We start from the raw sequence: 21,821 nt of genomic DNA on the forward strand, positions 1-21,821 counted from the left end.
AACGAAGAAATATACCTACTTGGCACCAGTGGGCATTTGCTGTATATTAAATGCATCGCTAGTCTGCCCGCTTTATAGCAGAGGGCAGGAAGTGGGCCGTCTGGGAGTGGACTGGGGTGGGGCAGGAAGGGCACAGTCAGCCCAGGGTGCAGGCCTCTGCGCAGAGAGAGAGAGCCGTCTCCAGTATAGGATGGGCCCATGGGGCTGCCAGTTGGTGGGTGTCTGGCCAGGGCCTGCCCTCGAAAGTGTCTGGATGTTAACGAGGTTGCGTCCCTGGAGTTTCTGTGTGCACAAAGGTGGTGGCACAGCGCTGGCTGGAACTGGATCCCACTGAGGACCAATTCTGGCGCCGCGCTTCCTAATTTGGTGACCTGAAGCTGTTTGCTGAACCTCTGCCGTTCAGTGCAGTTCAGTTCCCCGGATGCTCATGCCCAGCACTGTGCTGAGTGCTGGGGACGAGCAGGGAGCCAGCCTCCGTTTCTCCGGCTTCAGTGAGATGGAGGTGACCCGAGGGCCGCCAGGCGCCAGTTACCTTTGCAAAGAGGTGCACAGTGCACGTGTGCCAACTACTTCTCCCCGTTCCTCTTCGCCGTCTCCAAACCAAGTCATGTGTGTGTGTGTGTTGGCGCCTGATGTGAGTCACAGGGACACACATTTCCAGGAAGCTCTGGGATGATCTCCCGATACGTTTAAAGGGGGAGAACCCATTCATTCATTCATTCATGTGACCAATGTTTTAGAGCACCAGCGATGTGTCAGGCACCACCCCACACGAGTTCCAGGGGCTGAGGCAGCGTGTAAGCAAAGTCCTCAGGGAGCTCCCTGTCTCGCGAAGAGCACAGAAATAAACTGGAAAACAAACACATATGTAGTTTCCAGAAGTGACAAGTGTTATGAAAACAACAGCAAAGAAGGAAGAGGGTGATGGTTTTGGATAGGGCAGTGCGAGAAGTGGGGTGGAGAACGCCAGAGTGAAGACTTCCTTCCAGGAGGCAGGAATGGCCATGGCAAAGACCCCGAGACCGGACTGGGCATGGCGTGTCTAAGAAATAGCGAGAATGCCATGGTATCGGAACAGACTGGTGGAGTGGAGCTGGCCGGGGTTGGTGCTGGGGGTGTGGGTGGGGGCCAGCCTGGGAAGGCTTTGTGGGGGCCTGGGTTGTATCCTAAGTGTGCCCGGGGAGAAGAAGACCCACTCCTCTGGGTTCCAGAGGCCCGGACTCTCTTCCCGAACGAGAGAGCCCCACATTCGGGCAGCCTGGAAACCTTTCAGACCCTTCCTCGCAAGCCATGCAGGAGGTGCGACTCTCCAAAATTAGATGTGGCCACTGCTTCGGAAAATCTCTTTAATCAACCTGTCATCGGTTCCAGAGGGTTCGTTAAGGACCTGCCCTGTGCCCCATCCTGGGCAGCACGGAGGGGAATGTGGACAAATAAGATCCTGTGATTAGGAACGGCAGGGAGTCAGATGGCCCTGGGTCATGACACGTCCTGGCTCGGTCACATCACTTAATCTCGTGGAGCCTTAGTTTCCTTATCCATAAAATGAATTTATCCTCATCTCTCCTAAGATTTCCCATGGGACCTCAATAAATGGTAGTTGCTTTTATTAGTATTAACTATCATGAATTTGTTCAATAAATTTATTGAGTGACTGTTATGAAGTCCGTGCTGTTCTACACTGGGTGGGTGGGGAGGGGGTGGGACTGGAGTGCAGAGATGAACAGAATGGAAAAGGTGCCCGTGATCCAGAGGACCGAACACGAAACTGTACTCCAGTGTGTTGGGTGCCAGGCAAGGGAGCAGTACCGGGGACTCAAGGAACAAGGCGGAGACGTTGAGCCAGACTGGGGCATTCAGGGAGGCTTCCTGGAGTAAGCGGCAAGCCCGACTCTGAAGTCCGGAGCGAGCGGGTGACGGGTGGAAGAAGAGTGCTCCAGGTCGAGAGAACGGCGTGTGCAGAGCCAGGAGGTCCGAAACTTGCCATCCAGCTGGATGTCCGGCTGAAACTTAGATGCTATCCACAGCTTTGGGACATAATGATCAAAGGGACCGCGTGCCCCATTTCTTCCACTCCCCACCTCGCCTGGCAGTCAGAAGTCACAGGTGCCTTCTCCAGACCAAAGAAGATAGCAGTTTTCCACGCTGGAGGTGTGAACCCAAGAAGAGGTGGCAAAGTCAATTTAGTGGGTCATGACCTGCATTTTTTTCAGTGAAAGAATAGAAAACACCACAGTGTTTCATAGATGATACGATCAAACATTGTTTCCTGAAATATGTGCTCAGGTGAAGATAGAGATGTGCGTATGTACTGTGGGGGGGTATACAAATGTCTGTTGATGTGTGTGATGAGGTCATGTGTCTTTCTTACTGCTGATCATGGTCGAAAGGTTTGAAAATCACAGGTCTAAAGTGACTTGACCTGGTGTCTTCCCGGAAGCCCCTGCCTTTCCCACCTGCTCAGGCCCTCGGTCTCCTCCGTGCTTGTCTCTTTGGCTGGAGGTTTGGCTCCCCAGTCTCCTGGTGGAAAGAGGAAGGTGGTCCAGGCAAGGGGCTCCGGCCTCCTAGACCCTGCGGTAAGCCTCTTGGCGCCCCTCCCCTGCCTACAGCCCTCATTCCTGCCCTGACCATATACAGCCTCGCTAAAAACAGCCGCTGGCTTGAAACCCCAAAGCAAGCCCACTGCGGAGCCCTTCAGTGGTCACAACGTCCTGCGTGGCTGCCAGGCCGTTCCCACCCCAGAGACCCACAGACCTCAGGACGAGAAGGGCCTTAGTGACCTTTGCTTTCTGAGGTTCTTGACCTGGGGCCCGAGCCTTGGCCTCGGAGGCCTGTGACTGCCCTGACACGGAGGCACCATGTGTGCATCTGTGCTTAGTGCCCACCTGCGCTCCCCCACCATCAATCTAATTCAGTGATGCCCTCCGCAAAATGCTCAGTGGGAAACCAGGCCCAAGATTGACTTTTTTTTTTTTTTACAAAATAAAGCTAATAATAACAATAGCTAACATTTGGGGAATGCGTACGACCTGCCCGGTGCTGTTCTTGGTGTGGGGGGCACGTGTTATTTAACCTTCCACAGCAACCTTATGGGGGGCGGGCTGCTAGTACTCCTGTTTGTTTAATTTTTTTTTTTACAAGGACACATTAAAAGAATCAGTTTAATTTACCAAGAAGAGGCTAAGGACTGAGTTAATCTTCCATATCAGACGAAAGGTTTTAATTTTTAATTTATTTTATTTTATTTTTAGATAACACCGTTTGTTGAAAAGAAAAACCTGTACTTTCCCTTGTTCTTGTAGTACATTTTTTTTTAATTTCCCTCCTGCCTTTTGGCAACCATCAGCTTATTCTCTGTATCTGTGGGCCTGTTTCTGTCTTGTTTTGTTTATTCCTTTTTTTTAATATATTCCACATATAAGTGAGATCATGCAGTATTTGTCTTTCTCTTATTTCACTTAACACAATGCTCTCAAGATCCATCTGTGTTGTCGAAGTGGCAAGACAGCATTCATTTCTGTGGCGGAAGAATACCCCATCGCGTGTACACACCGCATCCTCTTCACCCACTCGTTGCCTTTTGGACGTCTGGGCTGCCTCCACGTCTTGGCTATTACTAATAACGCTGCAGTGAACACGCAGGCGTGTGTATCTTTCTGAAGTAGTGTTTCGGTACTATGCAGATAAATACCCAGAAGTGGATTCCTGGATAATATGGCAGCTCTATTTTTAATTTTTTGAGCACTCTCCATACTGTTTTCCATAATCTGCATTACCCCTATTTTATAGGTAAGGAAACTGAGACACAGATTATTTTAAGTATTTTCACTCACAGTCCTCTAGCTAATAAGAGACAGATAGAATTTTGATAATACTAAGTGATAATTAAATATTTCATGATATAAGTATTTTAGTAAATGATAAATAACTACAGAGAATAATCAGAACTAGCTACATAATTGGGGGGGGGCTGGTACAAAATGGAAATGTGGGACCCCCTTCTTCTAAATTAAGAATTTCAAGGTGGTGACATCAGAGCATTCAACCAAGTGCAGGGCCCTTCTAAGCCCAGGGCCCTGTGTACCCACCCAGGAAACCTGAATGCCCATGAACCTGGCCTTGACAATAGCCACAGTAACTACATTTACCACCTACTGAGTCTGTACTGTGTACTAGGCTCTGTGCTAAGAACCCTACATGCATTATACTATTGAGGCTTCTTGCCAACTCTCCCACCTACGACACTAGTGGCTTTCCAACGTTTGTGACGGCAGCCCGCCATGGGGTGTGCTCTGCACATTGTGATTCTCCGCGCGCACACACACACACACACACACACACACACACAAATGTAGAACCAATCCTCGTGAAACCATATTCCCCTTTCTCGGGGCAGTATTCGCCATTTTCTCATTTATTTGATCGCGTTCATAGATCTATTATTCTACCTCATTGATATCTTGTTTGGAGAGTTAAATGGTACCCCAATATATGTAAAAACTCTTAGAGTCTGGCATCTGGTGAGCGCTTTTATTTGATATTTGTATGTTTAACTATAAGAATGGGGCCCAAAACCCGACCATGTTCTAAATATGCTTAATTTTTTTTTCTCCTGCCCAAAGCTGATAACTTGAACTCATTTTCGCCCAGCTGACTCTGGAAATGGAAGCTGAATGAGTTTGCTGGGATAGAGTCCCAAGCAGCAGCGCCTGGCGTCACACTGTGTGGGCCCATGATGTGTGTTCTTTGAATCAACTTGACCTCCATATTTATCTGTTTGATTGCTCCCCAAAGGAATATTCTTCCTATTGATCTATTTTTTCTATCTTGATGCCAATACCATGCTGCCTTGGTTACTGGAGTCTTATAGTAAATTTTAAATCAGAGTAAAGCCTCCAACTTTGCTCATCTTGTTGAAGACAGTTTGGGTGATTCTAGGTCATTTCCATTTCTATATATATTATAAAAGCAGCTCATTGATTTCTACTACAAAGCCTGCTGGGAGTTTGATTTAAAATGCATTAAATCTATATATCCATTTGGAGAAAATGGACATCTTCATAGCACTGAGACTTCCAGTCCACGGATGTGATGATCTTGCATATCCTTATTTTTTCACGTCTTCTTTAATTTCACTCCGCAATGTTTTGCCGTTTTCAATGTCTTGCATATCTTTTGTTAAATAAAATTAACAAGTATTTTTTATGATATTGTAAATGGCATTTAAAATTTCATTTTTCCAATTGTTTATTGCTAGGTTATAGAAATACAATTAGTTTTAAACATTGACTTTGAATCCTTTTGCCTTGCTAAATTAATTTCTTAGTTCTAGTGGGATTATTATTTATTATTAATTTTTTTAGAGGGGGGTAAGGAGGGAGAAAGACAGGAAGAGAAACATTGATGCGAGAGAGAAATATTGATAGGTTGCCTCTCATAAGCACCCTGACTGGGGACTGAACCTGCAACCCAGGCAGGTGTCCTGACTGGGAATCAAACTGGCGACCTTTCGCTTTGCAGGATGATGCCCAGCCAACTGACCCATACCAGCTAGAGCTTTTTCTGTTTTTGATTTTCTGATTAAGAAAAACATCTTGCCCTGGCTGGCATAGCTCAGTGGATTGAGCGCAGGCTGCGAACCAAAGTGTCGCAGGTTCGATTCCCAGTCAGGGTACATTCCTGGGTTGTAGGCCATGACCACCAGCAACCACACATTGATGTTTCTCTCTCTCTCTCTCTTTCTCCCTCCCTTCACTCTCTAGAAATAAATAAATAAAATCTTTTTTTAAAAAAGAAAAATATCTTTTAATTGAAAATTTCTTGATTGCTGTTAAAAACCAAGTGTAACAGCAATCAAGTGTAACAGTCCTAAGAGAGTCTGAAGGGGACACATGGTACTTAAATACTCAGGGCTTAGAGTAACCAGATCTGGGTTCAAATCCCAGCAGTGCCACTTCTTAATTCTATGAACATGGGGACATCATGTAACCTTTCTGAGCTTCTATTTCTTCTTTCCCATGAAGGATGTAAACATCTCCCTTAAACTATGATTGAAACAATGAAATGAGATAATACGTAGTATAATGCCTATTATATAGGAAAGCAGAAACACATACTGTTCTTTCTGTATTTCTGTGTACAATCCAAAGGGAGAACTAATTCAGGATGGCCTGCACCTCAGCTGTCCCTGCTTTGGGGAGAGAATATTTCAGCACAAAAACTAGCTTTTGACTTTGGCGCAGTTAATAAACCAAGACTTTGATTCATTTAGTTCTGCCTTGAGTGCTGCCAGCGTGGATGACATCCATGCCAGGCACGATTCCATTTCGAATGTAGCATCAGCATAATATAACCTCATCCTGAAAATCTCATGCCCCAGCTCATGGCCAGGGGTCGGCGTGACAGCCAGCTGAGTTGCTGTCACGCCACCTCCTTGGCATTCTCTGGGACCCCAGGGGTCCCAGCAAGACAGGGAAGTGACATTAATTACTCTTTCCTCTCCGTGACCTTGTTTTCTGTGATCTACGTGTCTAACTGGCCAAGTCCCTCCAACGTGCCCCTGTCCAAGGCTGGTCCCCTGGGATTCATCGAGTGTCCAGGGCCTGTTAAATTCCATGTCCCCAGCAGCTGCTCCCCAGACCAGCCCTTGCTGAAACACCCTTGCAAAGAATGTCAAGTCTCGTTTTCTCAGGGCCCTGGTTGAGGGTGGGGTGCAGGGTATGGGGCTTGCTTCCTGCCATTGGCCAGAGTATCATTCCGTTGTCTCCTGCCCTTCCTGAGCCAGAGCCGCAGAGCAGGTGGGCAGTTAGGCCTGTACCTGAGCGCAGCATCCAGGGCCTCTCCTCACGCCTGTGTCACTGAGAGTTCATGGGTCCAAACCTAGCTGACAGAATCCATGGAGCGGTCCAGGGACAGTGGGACAACGAAACCCCCTCCTCCTGCCATGTAGGTAGTGAGCCCCTTGTGGCTGGAAGTATTCCAGCACATGCTGCTGATGGCCTAGAGTGGGGGCCGCACACTGATGCCTGCCGGAAATGCTGGTTGGCATGTACGACAGTTTTTATTCCTTTTATTTTTAATTACTTTGGAATCCTTTATGGATACCATCTTCACAAAGTGGTCCAGTTTCACAGCATCGGTGACAAGACGGCCTGACACTCCGGGCCCTTGACGAAATGTACAATGCAAGGAGCGATGTGACAAGCCTGTCTAACATTCCCGCCGGGAAGGGTGGGGAGGGGCCACTTCACGCAGGGGCCTGTCGGCCACTGCCAGGACTTGGCTCCTACCCTGAGAAATGTGGGGACGCTGAAAGTGACATGATCTGACTGTTGAAAGGGATGCCTTTGGCTACGGTGTTGAGAGAACCTTTCAGGAGACGAGGTGATGCAGAAGGGGAGGGGCGAGGAGACCCATTAGTGAGTTTGGGTGACAACACAGGTGAGAGGCAGCAGTGGCGTGGACCCTGTCCCATCGCAGCAGAGGCGGGGAGACGTGGTTGAGCTCTGGATCTAGTGTGGCAGTACAGCCACAGGTTTTGCTGGTTGACTGGGTGGGGGAGCAAGAGAAAAAGGAGTCGGGGTGGTTGCATTGGCTTTGGACTGAGCCACAGGAGGATGGCACTCTCCCGAACTGAGACGGGACAAGGGTTCGGAGAGGAAAGGTCAGGAGCTCAGTGTTGGACACCGTGGGTGACAGATGCTTGTCACGGGGACACGCCATGGGGACATGAGGGCTGTGGGGAGGCCGGCACACGTGGGGCCTGAATGACCACTGGGGGTCCTCCTTCTAAACCCAGACAGTTTCCCCTGGGTCCCTTTGCCTCCCCACTCCACACACCCAATTGTTTCTAGTTTCCAAGGCCCGGGGGTTGCTGAGCTGTCCCAGTGCCTGGCAAAGAGGCCCCACCCGGGCCACAGGACCCGGGCTGTCAGCACCCAGGCGATGTCGCCTGGTTAATCCCCTGCTTCTTGTGCAAGCTGTGGGGCGTCATCCGGGGCAGCAGCCTCTGGATGTGGGGGTGGCAGGAGCCCTGCGGGCTATGGGGACTCGTTGTACACCCCTGCAACCTGACCCTGCTCCTGGGAGCTGGTGACATTTGTCATCAGCTCCTCCACTTTGGGTCTTAGAGTGGTGATCCTGGGAAACCGGAGACAGAGGAGCTTTGATGGGCGGCAGCATTTGGGAGCCACGGGAAGGGACTTGGTGCCAGCGTGCGAGCCAGCCAGCGAGCTAGGCTTTGGGATTGTTACGGGGAAAACAGAGCTTAGTTTAAATGCTCATCCAAAGGGACCATTCAGCTCATTCAAAGCCATGCCACGAAGTACAAATCCACTAAAACACCCACCCACACTCGTATGGAAGGGAACCTAAGACATTTAAAGTGAACAAGAGCCATTAGACAGGGTTTATTGAGTGCCTCATATGTGCTAGGTAGTGTTCTCAGTGGCAAGGATAGTGGGAAACAGCTAACCTTTTAGTCTGTTATTTGTACAGGCTTGTAAATGAGTAGAAAAAAGCCCAGAAGGATCTAAATTCGTAACAGTGGTTACCCCTGGGGAGATGGTACACTTCAAAAAATATTCTTCTATTGTTAGAATTTTATGCAAGAGAATATGTATACGTGTCTGTGTCTATGTGTGTATGTGACTTGTAATTTTAGAAAGTGCCCTCCCCCTCAACACATTAATTACATTTATATATAGACCTGCAGGGTACAAAAAGTGTTTGGGGGCTCTAAGCAGAATTCTCTAGAATCTGGGCTCAGAGCCCAAAAGGTTGCTTTTGTTCCTCCCCCCACTGGGGTATTCAGCTCTTCAAGGCAAGAAAGGACTGGATGAGCAAGCAAGGCAGGAGACCCACTCTTTAGTCCCAGCTGAGGCTGGCTGTGTGGCCTTGGGCAGGTCCCTCTACCTCTCTGTGCCCAAGCTTCATCCTCTGTGTAATGAGGGCTGAACCATGCTTGCTCCGAAGGGGAAGTCAGCTTCCTTCCTCTGCACCCCGGCTAACTGACCGAGTCTGCCTGGAGGCGCGGGGAGCGGAGACAGCACGGCCGTGCTAGAAGGATCCGGACTTGTGATCCAGTCGCAGAAGTCTGTTGTGGACACGACACGGGGGGGAGGTGGCCCATGTGACAGACTACATGTTACCTTGCACCACACGGTCCCCAGGGTCCACTCCAGCACGTTGCCTGTTGGCAGATGCCAAGGACGTGGCTGCACGAAACACGGGTGCTGGCCCCAGCTCCTACCAGCTCATGGGAGCCCACTGTTAAATTTTTAAGAATCGTGCAAGTCGGCTGTTCGCCGGTCGGTAGCCTGACTGGCCACACTGGGAACAGTTCTACGATGGAAACTGGGAAACGCTACACATCAGGGCTGTGTGCTTATTTTCCCAAAGAGCTGTCTTACTAGTGTGCCACTGAACATCAAGCTATCATGAAATGCCCTTTTTTCCTCCTCACCCAGATCTAGGGTGTCCAGCCACCCTGCTTTGCCTGGAAACTGTCTTGCTTTTAGTGCCGAAATCCCTGCGTTGTGGGAAAACCTTCTGTCTCAGACCAACTGGGATGACCGGCCCCCTGCAGCGCTTCCCAGGGTGTGAGGGGAACCGGCGCTGCAGAGTCCGAGTTCGCCGCCGGATGACCTCCGTCCTGCTCACCGCAGCCCCGAAAAGTCAACTTGCTGTGCTTACTTAGCTGAGCAAACACAGGAATGGGGGTTCACTGGGTACCAGGGGAGCCACGCTGTGGCAGGAGAAAGAAGAGCTGAGCCCTGGAGGTGGGGGTAAGAGTCTGCTGTGTTTAAGAAAAGGCTGCAGCGCAGAGATTGCGGGAGAAAGTGGGGCAGGTAAGGCTGGAGGGATGGCAGGGCCCAGGCCACGGAGGCTTCACGGGTCCGTGAGGAGTTTGGACTTCACCCTTGTGCTAGATGCTGCGGGACCCCCTCAGGACCCCTCAGGCCCAGGGTCCGCATCCCCTCAGCTGCCAGAACGTTAGCTGCTGACAGCTCATAGCGGGACATTGCTCCCTGTCAAACAAAGGGAGGTGCCTCCCTCCGGGGCAACCGACAGCTAATGCCTGGTTCATCCTGGAGTACAAAGACCTGGCCTCCTTGCTTTAATCTTGGACAACCCTGAAGGGCCAGCTCCAGAGAACCCCATGGGATTAGTTGAGGCCTTGGCTGTAATTGCTCAACTTCTGCTGTTGAATCCTGCTTCCCTACCTTACAGGTGTTTGATCTGAGGGCACTCAGCACAAAACCAACCCCATTCAATCTTAGTCTCAGAATGTGTTTCCTAGGACCCAAGACAATCTTCCCTCAACGCTCTGGGAAAACATTGTGAGTGGGGGTAACCAGATCCAACCTGCATCTCACAGAGGAAGCGAGGCTGGTGGAAGTGAAGGGTGGGTTGAGCTGGGCATCAGGAGAGGCAGGGGACCAGGGAAGCTGCTGCTGTGGTCAGCCAGGGAGGACGGGTGAGGTCTATAGGAGATGGATGGGTGGAGACGGAGAGGTGGGGGAATTACAGGGATATTCAGAGTCAGGTCTATCTGTTTCCAGAGCCCAGGCAAGTTCCATTCTTTGGTGCTCCTTAAGAAGTCTCAGGCTTGACTTGCTTTCTCTGGGATGCTGGGTTCACGGTCTTTATCAAGGTGGGTTAGAGCCCAGCTGGGATGGGACCCCACACTCAGGAGGATCTGTATGGGTGTCTGTGGCACAGGCAGGTGTGTTCACCACCATGTGCATTCCTGGTGTGCCTGGTGTGCAATTTTGGTGTGCCTGGACGGGAGCCCCTGCCCCCTGGACTCTCTGGCGCTCACTCCCCTCTGGGCCATGCTGCACCTCAAACCCCATCTGAAAGCTGTTGATGCTTCGTGGTCCTGCACTCACATCTGAGACCGTGTGCGAGGACATGGGGAAGGAGCAGGGACGGCCGTTAGACAAAACAGGCAAGATACAGACAAGACAGCTGCCACAGGAGATACGTGACGAATGCCTGCAGCAGTGAGACTTCAGAGGAAGAAGGTGGCCTGGGAGGTGTCCTCAAGAAGGCGGCTTTGAAACTGGGCTTTGGCAGGTTTGGGGAGACAGAGCTGAGAAGGTAAACTGGGTCAAGGTCAGGAAGATACTGGACCATTAGGTAGGGCTTCTACAGGCAGCGGGGACCCCTGGAGAGGAGCTCGTCCTGATTCCTTTCTCTCTGTCTCTGTCCAGTCCCCAGGGGCACTGACGTTTGGACCTCAGACAGTTTTCCAGAAATAGGCAGGGGTCACTGGCCAGAGAGGGTGGTGTTCTCAGTGTCCATGCTGTATATGGAGACAGCGTCCCTGGTCTGGCCCACAGATTTCTCTGTCTCTAAGTGAACTCTGCATCTCCTAACTTCCTTTGGGCTTCTGAAACGGCCATGCTTTCTTCAGGGCTGAGGTTTGGGCGAGGACTTCCGAAACTTTAACTCACAGGGATGCCCTCAGACTCAGAGTGGTGCAGTGGAGAAAGCACTGATCGACACGCGTCACTGACCGCCACTAGCTGCCACACATACCACGGGGTCACGGTTTTCCCAGCTCTAAAATCAGAATGACAGTGCTATATCTGTTAGGATATACAGGGGTGGCAAAAGTAAGTGCACAGTGGTGAGTGCGCAAAACACAGGGCTTATTTTCATATTATTAATTACTGTAGTATTTTCTTTTTTTCCTATTGTACTATTTTCTATACAAACAACTGTAAGCCTACTTTTGTCTACCCTCATATACACGTGTGTGTGTTTATATATACATATATACATATAAACATATATGTGTATATATATACTTTTTTGCCTGAAGGTAACAGAAAACTCTAACTTGAAATGACCTAACCCAGTACTTTCCATAGAAATATAATGTGGGCTACATATGTAAATTAATTTTTTCTAGAAGCCATATTAAAAAGGTAAAATTAACTTTAATAATATATTTTATTGAATGCCTTATCCAAAATATTATTTCTACATGTATTCAACATGTAATTATTAGTGATATATTCTACATTCTCTTTTGTACTAAATCTTTGAAAGTCAGTGCTCAGTAAACACATGTCTAGTGGCTACCACACAATAAGGATATTCATGATCTCACATGAACAAGAACACAGAGGTAGGGCAGGCTCAAGATTGGTTAATTCGGAAGTTCAACACCATTAACAAGGACCCAGATTCCTGCCACCTTCTTGCTCTGCCATCCACAGAGCATCAGCTTTGTTCTCAGGTAGCTCCCCTCATGGTTCCAAAGTGGCTGCCATAGCTCCAGGGATCATCTTCACATACCACAACATACAGCAGTAGAAGAGGATATGTTTCGCTGCTTGCTTGTCTTTATGAGAACTAAGAAGTCTTTCCTGCCTCCTTCATCCCACCACTGTAGCCAACTTCCCCTTAGGTCTCAGTGCCAGGTTTCAGCACATGCTCATATCTGATCTGATCATTGGCAAGGTGGATAGACTTGAATGTGTGGGCTGGAGTAATCAGGGTTTACCCTGGATTAGGGACCTTTACGTGAGTCCCATGGAGGAGGACTGGAGGCTGGAGTAGAGCTGAGGCTCTATCAGCAAAGGAGAGGAGGGCTGCTGCTGGGCGACCCACATTCATCCGCACAGGACCCGCTCTCCTGATCCCACCAGGCTGAACTGATGGAGTTTCTCACTGTCTCCCTCGCATTCTCGTACCTTGTATCTACAACTTCCAGTTGCTGCTGGTTTCTTTCAAGTGGGGTGAGAAGTTAAAGGCACTTCCAGATAATCTGAGTGTAGGAAATGTCTAGATTTTTATAATTTCATTCCCAATCTTTTATAATTTTTCATACTGAAGTCAAGGGCAATCTTTAGGGATTCTCCTTCATGGACACCCAGAAGCATTCAATTTGTTTTCAGAGAAACAACCCCCCACCCTTTAGAAAAATTTAAAACACTCATAGCCCATTGGTTTAGATAATTGTTTGAAATCACATCTTTTTTGTAACGAGCGCAGCTGAGCAAACAGGTTTGGAAACTCTTAAATAAACACACAACTCCGTGTGTGGGTACGGGAGTGTGTGGCCAGCCGGGCACAGCCGGGGCTGAGGGCATCAGCAGGCTTCACGGAAGGAACAGAGCGTGTTGCCTAATTGGAGGTCAGCAGAGAGGTTTCCCAGCGTTACTGCCGGCGGCATGTTAGAATCACCTGAGATGCTTTTGAAACACTCCAGGACCCACATTAAGTCATACTCTCTGGCCTGGAGGGTAGGTCTCACAGTATAGATGTGGCTTCCAGAAACTGCTCTGTCGCGTCTGTGTCTGTGGGTGTGGAGGCAGGTCTCCCTGGTGAACAAACTCCCGAATTTTCTTCCTCCGAAGGATGGAGGCTCGGAGGCCTCCCCGAGTCAGAGTCAGGGGTGTGCCCAAGCCAGCGAATTCTGGGCCTTTCCGGGGGCAAGGCTGCTCTCTTACGAACACGCAGACCGGGGCAGAAAACTGGAGCTGGTCCCACTCTCTCCCTCTGGGTTCTCTCTGTCCTCCCTGGTTCCTTTTCATCTTCCCAGTTAATCCTTTCTGGGCCAGCGTTTCTGAGCTAAGGCTCTGACCTGCCCAAACGCCAGGCTTTATTGAGCACTTACTCCGTGCTAGCTGCCTCGCCTGTCATCCAGTCCATTTTTGATCGACCGACCCTCTGCACCCCACCGCCAGCCCAGACCCGGCCCGTTATCTCTCTGGACCGCTGTTGTGGCTGTCTAACGTTTCTTTTCATGATGGCTGAGTAAATCTGTCCATCCCTGGCATTGGACTCCAAGCCCCTGAAGGCGGGGACCATGTCTATTTAGTCACCACTGAGTCCCCAGCACCACACGTCAAGATCGCAGGATCCACAGCAAATAATCGTTAAATTCAAAGGAATGAATGAACAGCATATGAAGTGGGGTTCATTACCTCCAATTCAGAAGGACAAAACGAGGCTCAGTGGGCTTAAATAATTTGTGTCTTTTTAGAGCAATTCAGTGTCAGAGGGAAGGTTAAAACTCAGGTTACTCTACACTAAACTGGAAGGGCACTCTGCAGGGAGAAGGCGCTACTCAGGTTTTATTAAATCCAGAAGCCTGATCTGAGGGACCAGACTGTACTGACCATAGTTATGGCCCTCACTAGCCTTTTACAAGGACCCCAACAACTCCCGGAGTTTGCGCTGCTGAGTCTCAAGGCCTGAACGTGCTCAGAAGTCACTGCCAGTCACTAAAGAGTGCCTACCACGTACTGAGTCATGTGAAAAGGGAGCCGATGGGGTTCCTGCCCCTGGGAGAACAATAGGGTGTCGATCAGGAGAAGGAACAGAGTCACCAGGTGCTGACCGAGGGCTTCCTGGGCCGGGGAACGGTGCTGCTCGGTGCTGCTCGATGCGGGATCACAGCGGGGAGGCCTAGACAAGGCCCCCTCCCTCTTGGAAACCAAAGTCTGGTAGGAAAGACTTAAGATGAACAGATAATCATCCTAATCATTGAGCTGCAACTGGGAAAAGTGCCAAGAAGAAGTACAAAGTCACATGACACCATGTGGCAGTATTTAGGGAGTCGGGATCAAGAAACCCTCCCGGGTGAGGTCACATGTGAGCCAAGGCTTGCAGAATCCACAGAGCTGGACCGTGGTGGAGGGAGGGGAGAGTATGCCGAGAAGAGGAAGGCAAGCCCGTGCAGAGGCCCTAAAGCAGGAAGGCGGGTGTGACTGGAGAGCTGCTGGGGATGCGTCAGGAGAGGTGGGCAGCGGCAGCCCATGCCGGGCCTTGGGGGCTGCTGGGCATCTCCTCCCTTGCTGTGAAGGCGGTGGGGAGCCCTGCGATGTTTACAAGGCCAAGTAAGGGAAGACTCTTACCATTCTAGAAAAGGAATGAGCCGTGGCAATTCCAGTTTAAAAACCTGCTTGAGACTGTTTTAGTTCTACAGAGGCAATGTTGCATTTTGATTAGAGGCAATTTACTGGAAGTTGCTTCCCTGGCATTAACATCTTAAAACATTGTAACTCTAAACACTTTTTTACCACGAAGCGAAAATGTATTTCTTGATTAAAAAACAACAAAGTAATATGACAAACCCTAGAGAGAAATTTTTATTTTTTAAATTTAGATTCTAAACTTTAGGATCTAAACTTTAGTTTCTAAAAGTTTAGGAACTAAACTTTTTTGTTTTAATTTAGTTTAATTTTGTTTTAACGTGGCACTTCCTTCCACAGAGGGCCTCTGTCAGACAGAAAACTGTGAGCAGGCCCTCCTCCGCTCCCTCTTCAAATGCGCTCCTCCTGTCCCCAGGGAGCACTGTCCTGTCTCAGAGAGAGTCCAGCTAAGGACGACCCCAGCACTTGGCTTTTCCCCTTTCCCAGAGCCCCGTCACTCCCAGCCTCCCCTGGGTGTCTGTGCCTCTTGCCACTTGCCTACAAGTTTCCTAATATAGCCTGGCTGTTTCCTCCCCAGCTGGTGGCCCAGAGCGGCTCTCTGTGGCAGTCTCAGTTTTTCCTAGGCTTAAAGGGACCGTGTCAGCCCATCTCACACCAAATCTGAGCTAAAGGTAGGTGGGCTGATTTAATGTCGGGCCCAGAGTTTAGATGCCTTCTCTCCCCCCCTCCCCCCGATTTACCATCTTCTCTGCTCTACTCTTGTTCACTTTTCCTTTTTCTTTCTTTCTGCTGAGACAAGTGGAAGGCACACAGTTGGACATGGACGGAATTTTAAGCCCTGATGTCCCTCTTACCTCTGGCTGCTCCTGCCTGTTGTATCGAGCACCAGGGACCCCCTCCCCCCCCCCCAAATGAGTTAAAGCAGAATTTCTGGTGCTGAGGCCTAGGAAATCTGTATTTCATTTTCAGAGCTCCGAGAGTGGTGGTCAGGATCGAGCACCATAGCTCAGAGCATGAGCTCCGGGTTGCAGAAAGACTTGGGTTTGAATCCTGCTTTCTCAGCTCTCAGACCACCGACCTCCTCTCCTGTAAACGGGCGTCATCGCCGTGCCTGCCTCACAAGACCACTGAAAGGTTTACATGAGCCCTTGACACTGCGCATGGTCCTTGAGGGGGCTCTTTGTGGGGAAAGGCTGGGGCGAGGCAGGAGCGGGGGCCTCAGCAGGAGCAGCCTGTGCTGGGAGGGACCAGGCAGCATGGAGCCACATGGACATGCTGTCGTTTCCCTCCAGAGTCACAGGGCCCCAGTTTCTGGAAGCCCCACAATCTCAGATCTCAGGGAGCTTCGTGTCCAACATGTCATTGACTAGGGGGCCATGGAGGCCTGAAGAAGGAAGAGAGTCGCACAAGGTCAGACAGTGGGACGGGATTTCTGGACTGGTTCAGCCAATCGGTCAGCAATGCCTGTGGAGCACCTCTCCGTGCCGGGCACCGTTCCAGGCGCTGGGGACACGTCAGAGAACAACACGGGAGAGGTCCCCGCCCTCACAGAGCTCCCGTTCCAGCAGGAAGAGAAAAGCAATAAATACAGAAGGTGATAAGTGCTGTAGAAAAACAGTAAAAATAAACTGGGGACGTCTGGGTGTTTGGGGGGTGCAGGCAGATTGCAGTTTTGAGGAGGGTGGTCGGGATAGGGCCTCACCGAGCAAAGGCTTGATGGCTCTCTGGAGGAAAAGAGATCAGACAGAGGGAACAGCCTGTGCGAAGGCCCCAGTGGGAGCATACCTGGCCTCTGACCTCACGATTCCCTTACCTGGCGGGCTGTTTCAGTTCCGCAGCCAACCAGGGCAGAGGGATTCATTGAGAAGAAGGCCATTTGGGATTCTTTTGGTTGACGAGCCTGTGTTTAAAACAAAGGCTCTGAATCCCCCCGCCCCCCACACTGAATCCACTGAACACTGTCAGGTACTGTTCCGTATACTGGAGGCCCGAAGGTGAAGGCAGAGACCTGGCTTTCAGTGGTGCTGCTGGGGAGAGAAGGACCGAGAAGGTGGAAGAGGGGTGCGGGGTGAGGGGAGACGAGCTGTCAGGGGCTGTGTGACATCTGGGGGGCATTGACCTCCAACCTGACACATGCAGCTGTATGGAGGGGAGGGGAAGAGCTTGAGGATATATATTTGTGTGTGTGTGTGTGCGTGTGCGCGCGCGTGCGTGTGCACTGGGGGGACTCAGCAGGACACAGATGACAGTTACAAAAACCAAATAATTCAGTCGCCCAGGGAGGATGGGGAGACGGTTGTGGACAGAGCCCTGGGGAGCACAGCACATTAGGATGGGGGTGGAACATGAAGATATTGTCAGCTTTGTGTGGACTTGTTCGTACAGTTCACAGGATCTCACACACTGGCACAACTTTGTAGAACCACATTATCACACACACATGTTTTCCTTCTGAGTTTTTCAGAGATCTTAGCTCATTTAAACCTCAGACAACTCTGAGAGGTAAGAGGCAGTTACTGTCTCTGACAGATGAGGAAGCTGAGGCACAGGGAGGTTGTCGCTTGCCAGAGGTGACACTGCTAGCAATGGCAGAGGCAGGATGTGGACCCAGGGGTCTGGCTTCCGGTGTCTGTGCTCCTAACTGCTGCTCTGCGCTCCCTCTTGTTCCCAGGAGTTCACGAGCTCACTCACGGACACACAAGGTCTCCTTGCACACGCCACCATCCTGCATACGCAGGGTCTTACGTGCTCTCAGTCTCACTAATGCCCACGGCCTCACACACTCACTTGTCCTAGAGTGTCTCCCCGTATTGCACTTTGTACTCAGGTGGCTGGAACATTCAGAACCTGTCCCACACCCATCATGTCATTGCTTTGGGACCTTGGGTACCCACCCCACTGCAGACACACTACATTGCACACTCATGATGCCATATAGTCAAAAGACACTGACACGTATGCCCATAAAAGTCTTCTAATCCTAGTTAGTGTGTATTGAGCTCCTGCCTTCGATCTGAAAGGTCGCTGGTTCGGTTCCCAGTCAGGGCACAGGCCTGGGTTGTGGGCCACATCCCCCTCTGGGGGCATGTGAGAAGCAACTGATCATGTATCTCTTGCACACTGATGTTTCTGTCCCTCTCTCCCTCTTTTCTCCTGTCTCTAAATTAAATAAATAAAATCTTCTTTAAAAGTTTATGCACATGGTCTTGCACACATACACACGTCCATACTCTCTGACACGGCTCCATGCTTTCCAACATTCACACGACTGTGCAAACTCACTGTCTTATTCGCTCACGCACACCCATTTAACCTAGCAAACTGACAGCCTTGCCTGCTGCACAACTTTGCACTCTGACCCCCGAATGTCTTGCATCCTCACTCAACTTTGTTCGTCCTTGTACCCGCAAGACCTCAAGTGCTCATGAGCTGCGTTGTATCTCATCGTGACGTGCACACATGCTCTCAGTGTCCTCTGTGCACACACTGCCTTGCACATCCAGGGTTCTTCCTGATCCCACCACCTAGCACTCCCCCACAAATGCAAATATTCACATTACCATCCACTCAATATCCTGCTTCCTCAGGCTTGCACCTTTATTCTCTTCTGTGTGATTTTAAATCTGCACACATTTAAATTCACACTCACAGAGCTCTTACCTACTCATACAACTTTACATTTAAAATTGTCTGACAACTTCAACCTTGCACTATTTTGCACACTAAAGACCTCATGTGTTCTCACCAACCGAAATATGCACACCATGCAACCCCCTTCTGACTTGTCTGTTAGTGTCCTTGCACACTTGTTTAACCTCACACACTTCCAGGGCCTCACCTGCTTATACAACTTTACACATTGACGCTCTGACTCACACAACCTTACTCTATCTTGCACACTTCTGACCTTGCCATGTTTACACCAACAGAAACATTTACACCACTGCACAAACTCCTTGTAGTTTGTCCACCCATGTCCTTGCACACTCACATAACCTCACACCCTCAGAGCCTTGCCTGTTTTCATATCCTGAAACTCCTGGCCCCTTGGATGGCCTTGCCCACTCCTGCCCTGGCACACCCACGTTGCTGTGCACACACAGGAGCCCACATGCAGGAGACCCACCATGCTGCGCCACTGACGCTCTCTCCTCGCCCGCAGGGACTTACCAAGGCCAGTTCACCAACGGCATGCGCCATGGCTACGGTATACGCCAGAGTGTGCCCTACGGGATGGCCGTGGTGGTGCGCTCGCCACTACGCACGTCACTCTCGTCCCTGCGCAGTGAGCACAGCAATGGCACAGTGGCCCCGGACTCGCCCACCTCGCCGATCTCGGACGGCCCGCCGCTGCCCTCGCCCGCCATCCCACGCGGTGGCTTCGCACTCAGCCTGCTGGCCAACGCCGAGGTGGCCGCACGGGCGTCCAAGGGCGGCGGCCTGTTCCAGCGGGGCGCGCTGCTGGGCAAGCTGCGGCGGGCCGAGTCCCGCACGTCCCTGGGCAGCCAGCGCAGCCGCGTCAGCTTCCTCAAGAGCGACCTCAGCTCGGGTGCCAGCGACGCCGCTTCCACCGCCAGCCTGGGTGAGGGTGTGGAGGGAGCCGACGAGGCAGCACCCTTCGAGGCCGACATCGACGCCACCACCACGGAGACCTACATGGGCGAGTGGAAGAATGACAAGCGCTCGGGCTTCGGTGTCAGCGAGCGCTCCAGCGGCCTCCGGTACGAGGGCGAGTGGCTGGACAACCTGCGCCACGGCTACGGCTGCACCACGCTGCCGGACGGCCGCCGCGAGGAGGGCAAGTACCGCCACAACGTGCTGGTCAAAGGCACCAAGCGCCGTGTGCTTCCGCTCAAGAGCAACAAAGTCCGACAGAAGGTGGATCACAGCATGGAGGGCGCCCAGCGCGCCGCCGCCATCGCGCGCCAGAAGGCCGAGATCGCCGCCTCCAGGTAGGACCCTGGGCTGGCACAGATGGGATAGGTCCCACTGAGGAAAGGGGTCCTGGGACCTGGCCGCCTAGCAGGCCCTGTCTCGAAACCTGTTTCTGCTTCTTTTACCGCCAGGGCTTCCTTTAATTGGAGGCGCTTCAGGATCTGGTGTCACCTGTTCTCCACCCAATCATCCAGCTGTCCACTCAGCTACTACTCCCATCCACCCACTTACCAACCCCTCCGTGCACTTACTCCTTCCCTCCTCGGAAACTATCTGATATCCACCAGAACCACCAACTCCTCACCAAAGGATTCCCCCTGCCCACACACCCTCTCCACTCTGTGTATCCACTGAGCCATCCAGTCAGGTATCCATCCACCCAACCACCCACTCCATCACCCAGCTCCCCACCCAACCACCCGGTCATCCATCTGTTCACCCACCCCTCCATTCACCCATCGTCTCCACTACACACCTGAACAAGTCCTCCGTTCACTCAGCCCCTGTCCATCTAACGCAATCTAACGTGCATCTGACCAGTGACCTGTCTGCTCAATTATTTCTCCTCCCACCTCTGTCCATACAACTCTCCATCCGTTGACCTACCCAGCCATCCAATCACCTACACATCCAGCCACCCAACCACCCCTCAACCACCCACCCATCCTCTTATCCACCCACATTTATTCAACAGCTTCCCACCCGTCCTCATATCCAACCATGTATTCACCCACTTCCATCCATCCATCCAACTGCCTGCATCACCCAGATGCTTCCGCCCAGCAATCCATCCGCACTTCTATGTACTCAGCCACTCCCCCCTACCCGTCTGCCGGCCCTGCATTCAGTCATCTGCCCTTCCATCCATCAGCACCCACCCTTCAGACCCCTTCAGATCCATATTCAGACCCCTTTCCGTCTTCTCATTGTACTTTAGAAAAAGTGTCAACGTTGTTTTCAAACATCTGTAGCACCTACTGTGTGCATGGCACTATTTTAAGTGGCTTACAAACATTGATTCATTCAGTCTCAAGGACTTTGTAAGATCATTACTATTTTTATTTCTACTCTACAGAGGAGCCAACTGAGGCTCTGAGACATAAGGTGACTCGTCCCAAACCACCCAGATAGTAAGTAACCCTTCATAATCTGGTTCCTACGAACCTACTCACCGCATTTTCTACCATGCTTGACCTGGACCTGGACCTGCTCTCCGTGCTGGTCACGCTGGCTTTTGTCAGTCTCCTTCAGTGCTCCTGCCGGAGAGCTCGGGCCCTGCTGGCCCCTGTGCCTGGACCGCTCTACCCTCCTCCTGCCCCTTCCCTTCCTCCTCCTCCTTCAGAGCTCAGGCCCGGCCTGAGCCACCTGGAGAGCTGACGAGGCCCTGCCCCCTGGCACAGGCCGACTGTCGCTCAGCCACTGTCCATCTCAGCCAGTGGACATCTTAGATGATCTCATGGCAACTTTACGCTGTGAGGTGGAGACGTGACTTTTTTCACCCTTCTACTTATAGAGGGGTCCCTGTGTGACGGTCATAGTCCTGAGGTCTTTACGTACATGAACTCTTTCTGTCTTTAGAAGATCTTGACGAGGCAGGTACTGTTATTATTTCCTTTGGGCTGATGTGGAGTGAGCTGCAGGGACAGCGGTGGGTGTGGCAGGACAGTCACCTATTATTCGTAGCAGTCCTGCTGGTGGCTGTGAATGACCTGGGCTGGAGGCGGTGGCACTGTGGTTCTCAGAGGTAAGCAAACCTAGGTTGTGATCTTGGCACTGCCATCTGTTAGCTCAGAGGCCTGGCCAATCCGTTTGCCTGTCTGAGCTTCAGCGTCCCCCTCCGCGGCACCACCACCACTTCTTAGTTGTTATGTTCTTGGACAAATCAGGTTTCTTCTTCAACCTCAGTTGTGTCACCTATGACAACGGGGCGGGCCTGAGGGTTGAGAAGGACGGGCGCAGGTCCAGGGGTGGTGCGCCGTCCGACCGGGGGAT

At 51.2% G+C, this 21,821-nt stretch overlaps 1 protein-coding gene across 1 annotated transcript in view; it reads left to right on the forward strand.

Annotated features, from left to right (window-relative positions):
• JPH2 (junctophilin 2) overlaps window positions 1–21,821 on the forward strand; it is a 60,182-nt gene that overhangs the window by 2,287 nt on the left and 36,074 nt on the right. The window contains exon 2 of the mRNA XM_045833027.1: window positions 19,057–19,846. Coding sequence (XP_045688983.1) covers window positions 19,057–19,846 — 790 coding nt within the window. The remainder of the gene's footprint in view (window positions 1–19,056; window positions 19,847–21,821) is intronic.

This window comes from Phyllostomus hastatus, unplaced genomic scaffold, assembly GCF_019186645.2.
Source record: "Phyllostomus hastatus isolate PE091 unplaced genomic scaffold, TTU_PhHast_1.1 phas_contig_17, whole genome shotgun sequence".
Taxonomy (NCBI): Eukaryota; Metazoa; Chordata; class Mammalia; order Chiroptera; family Phyllostomidae; genus Phyllostomus; species Phyllostomus hastatus.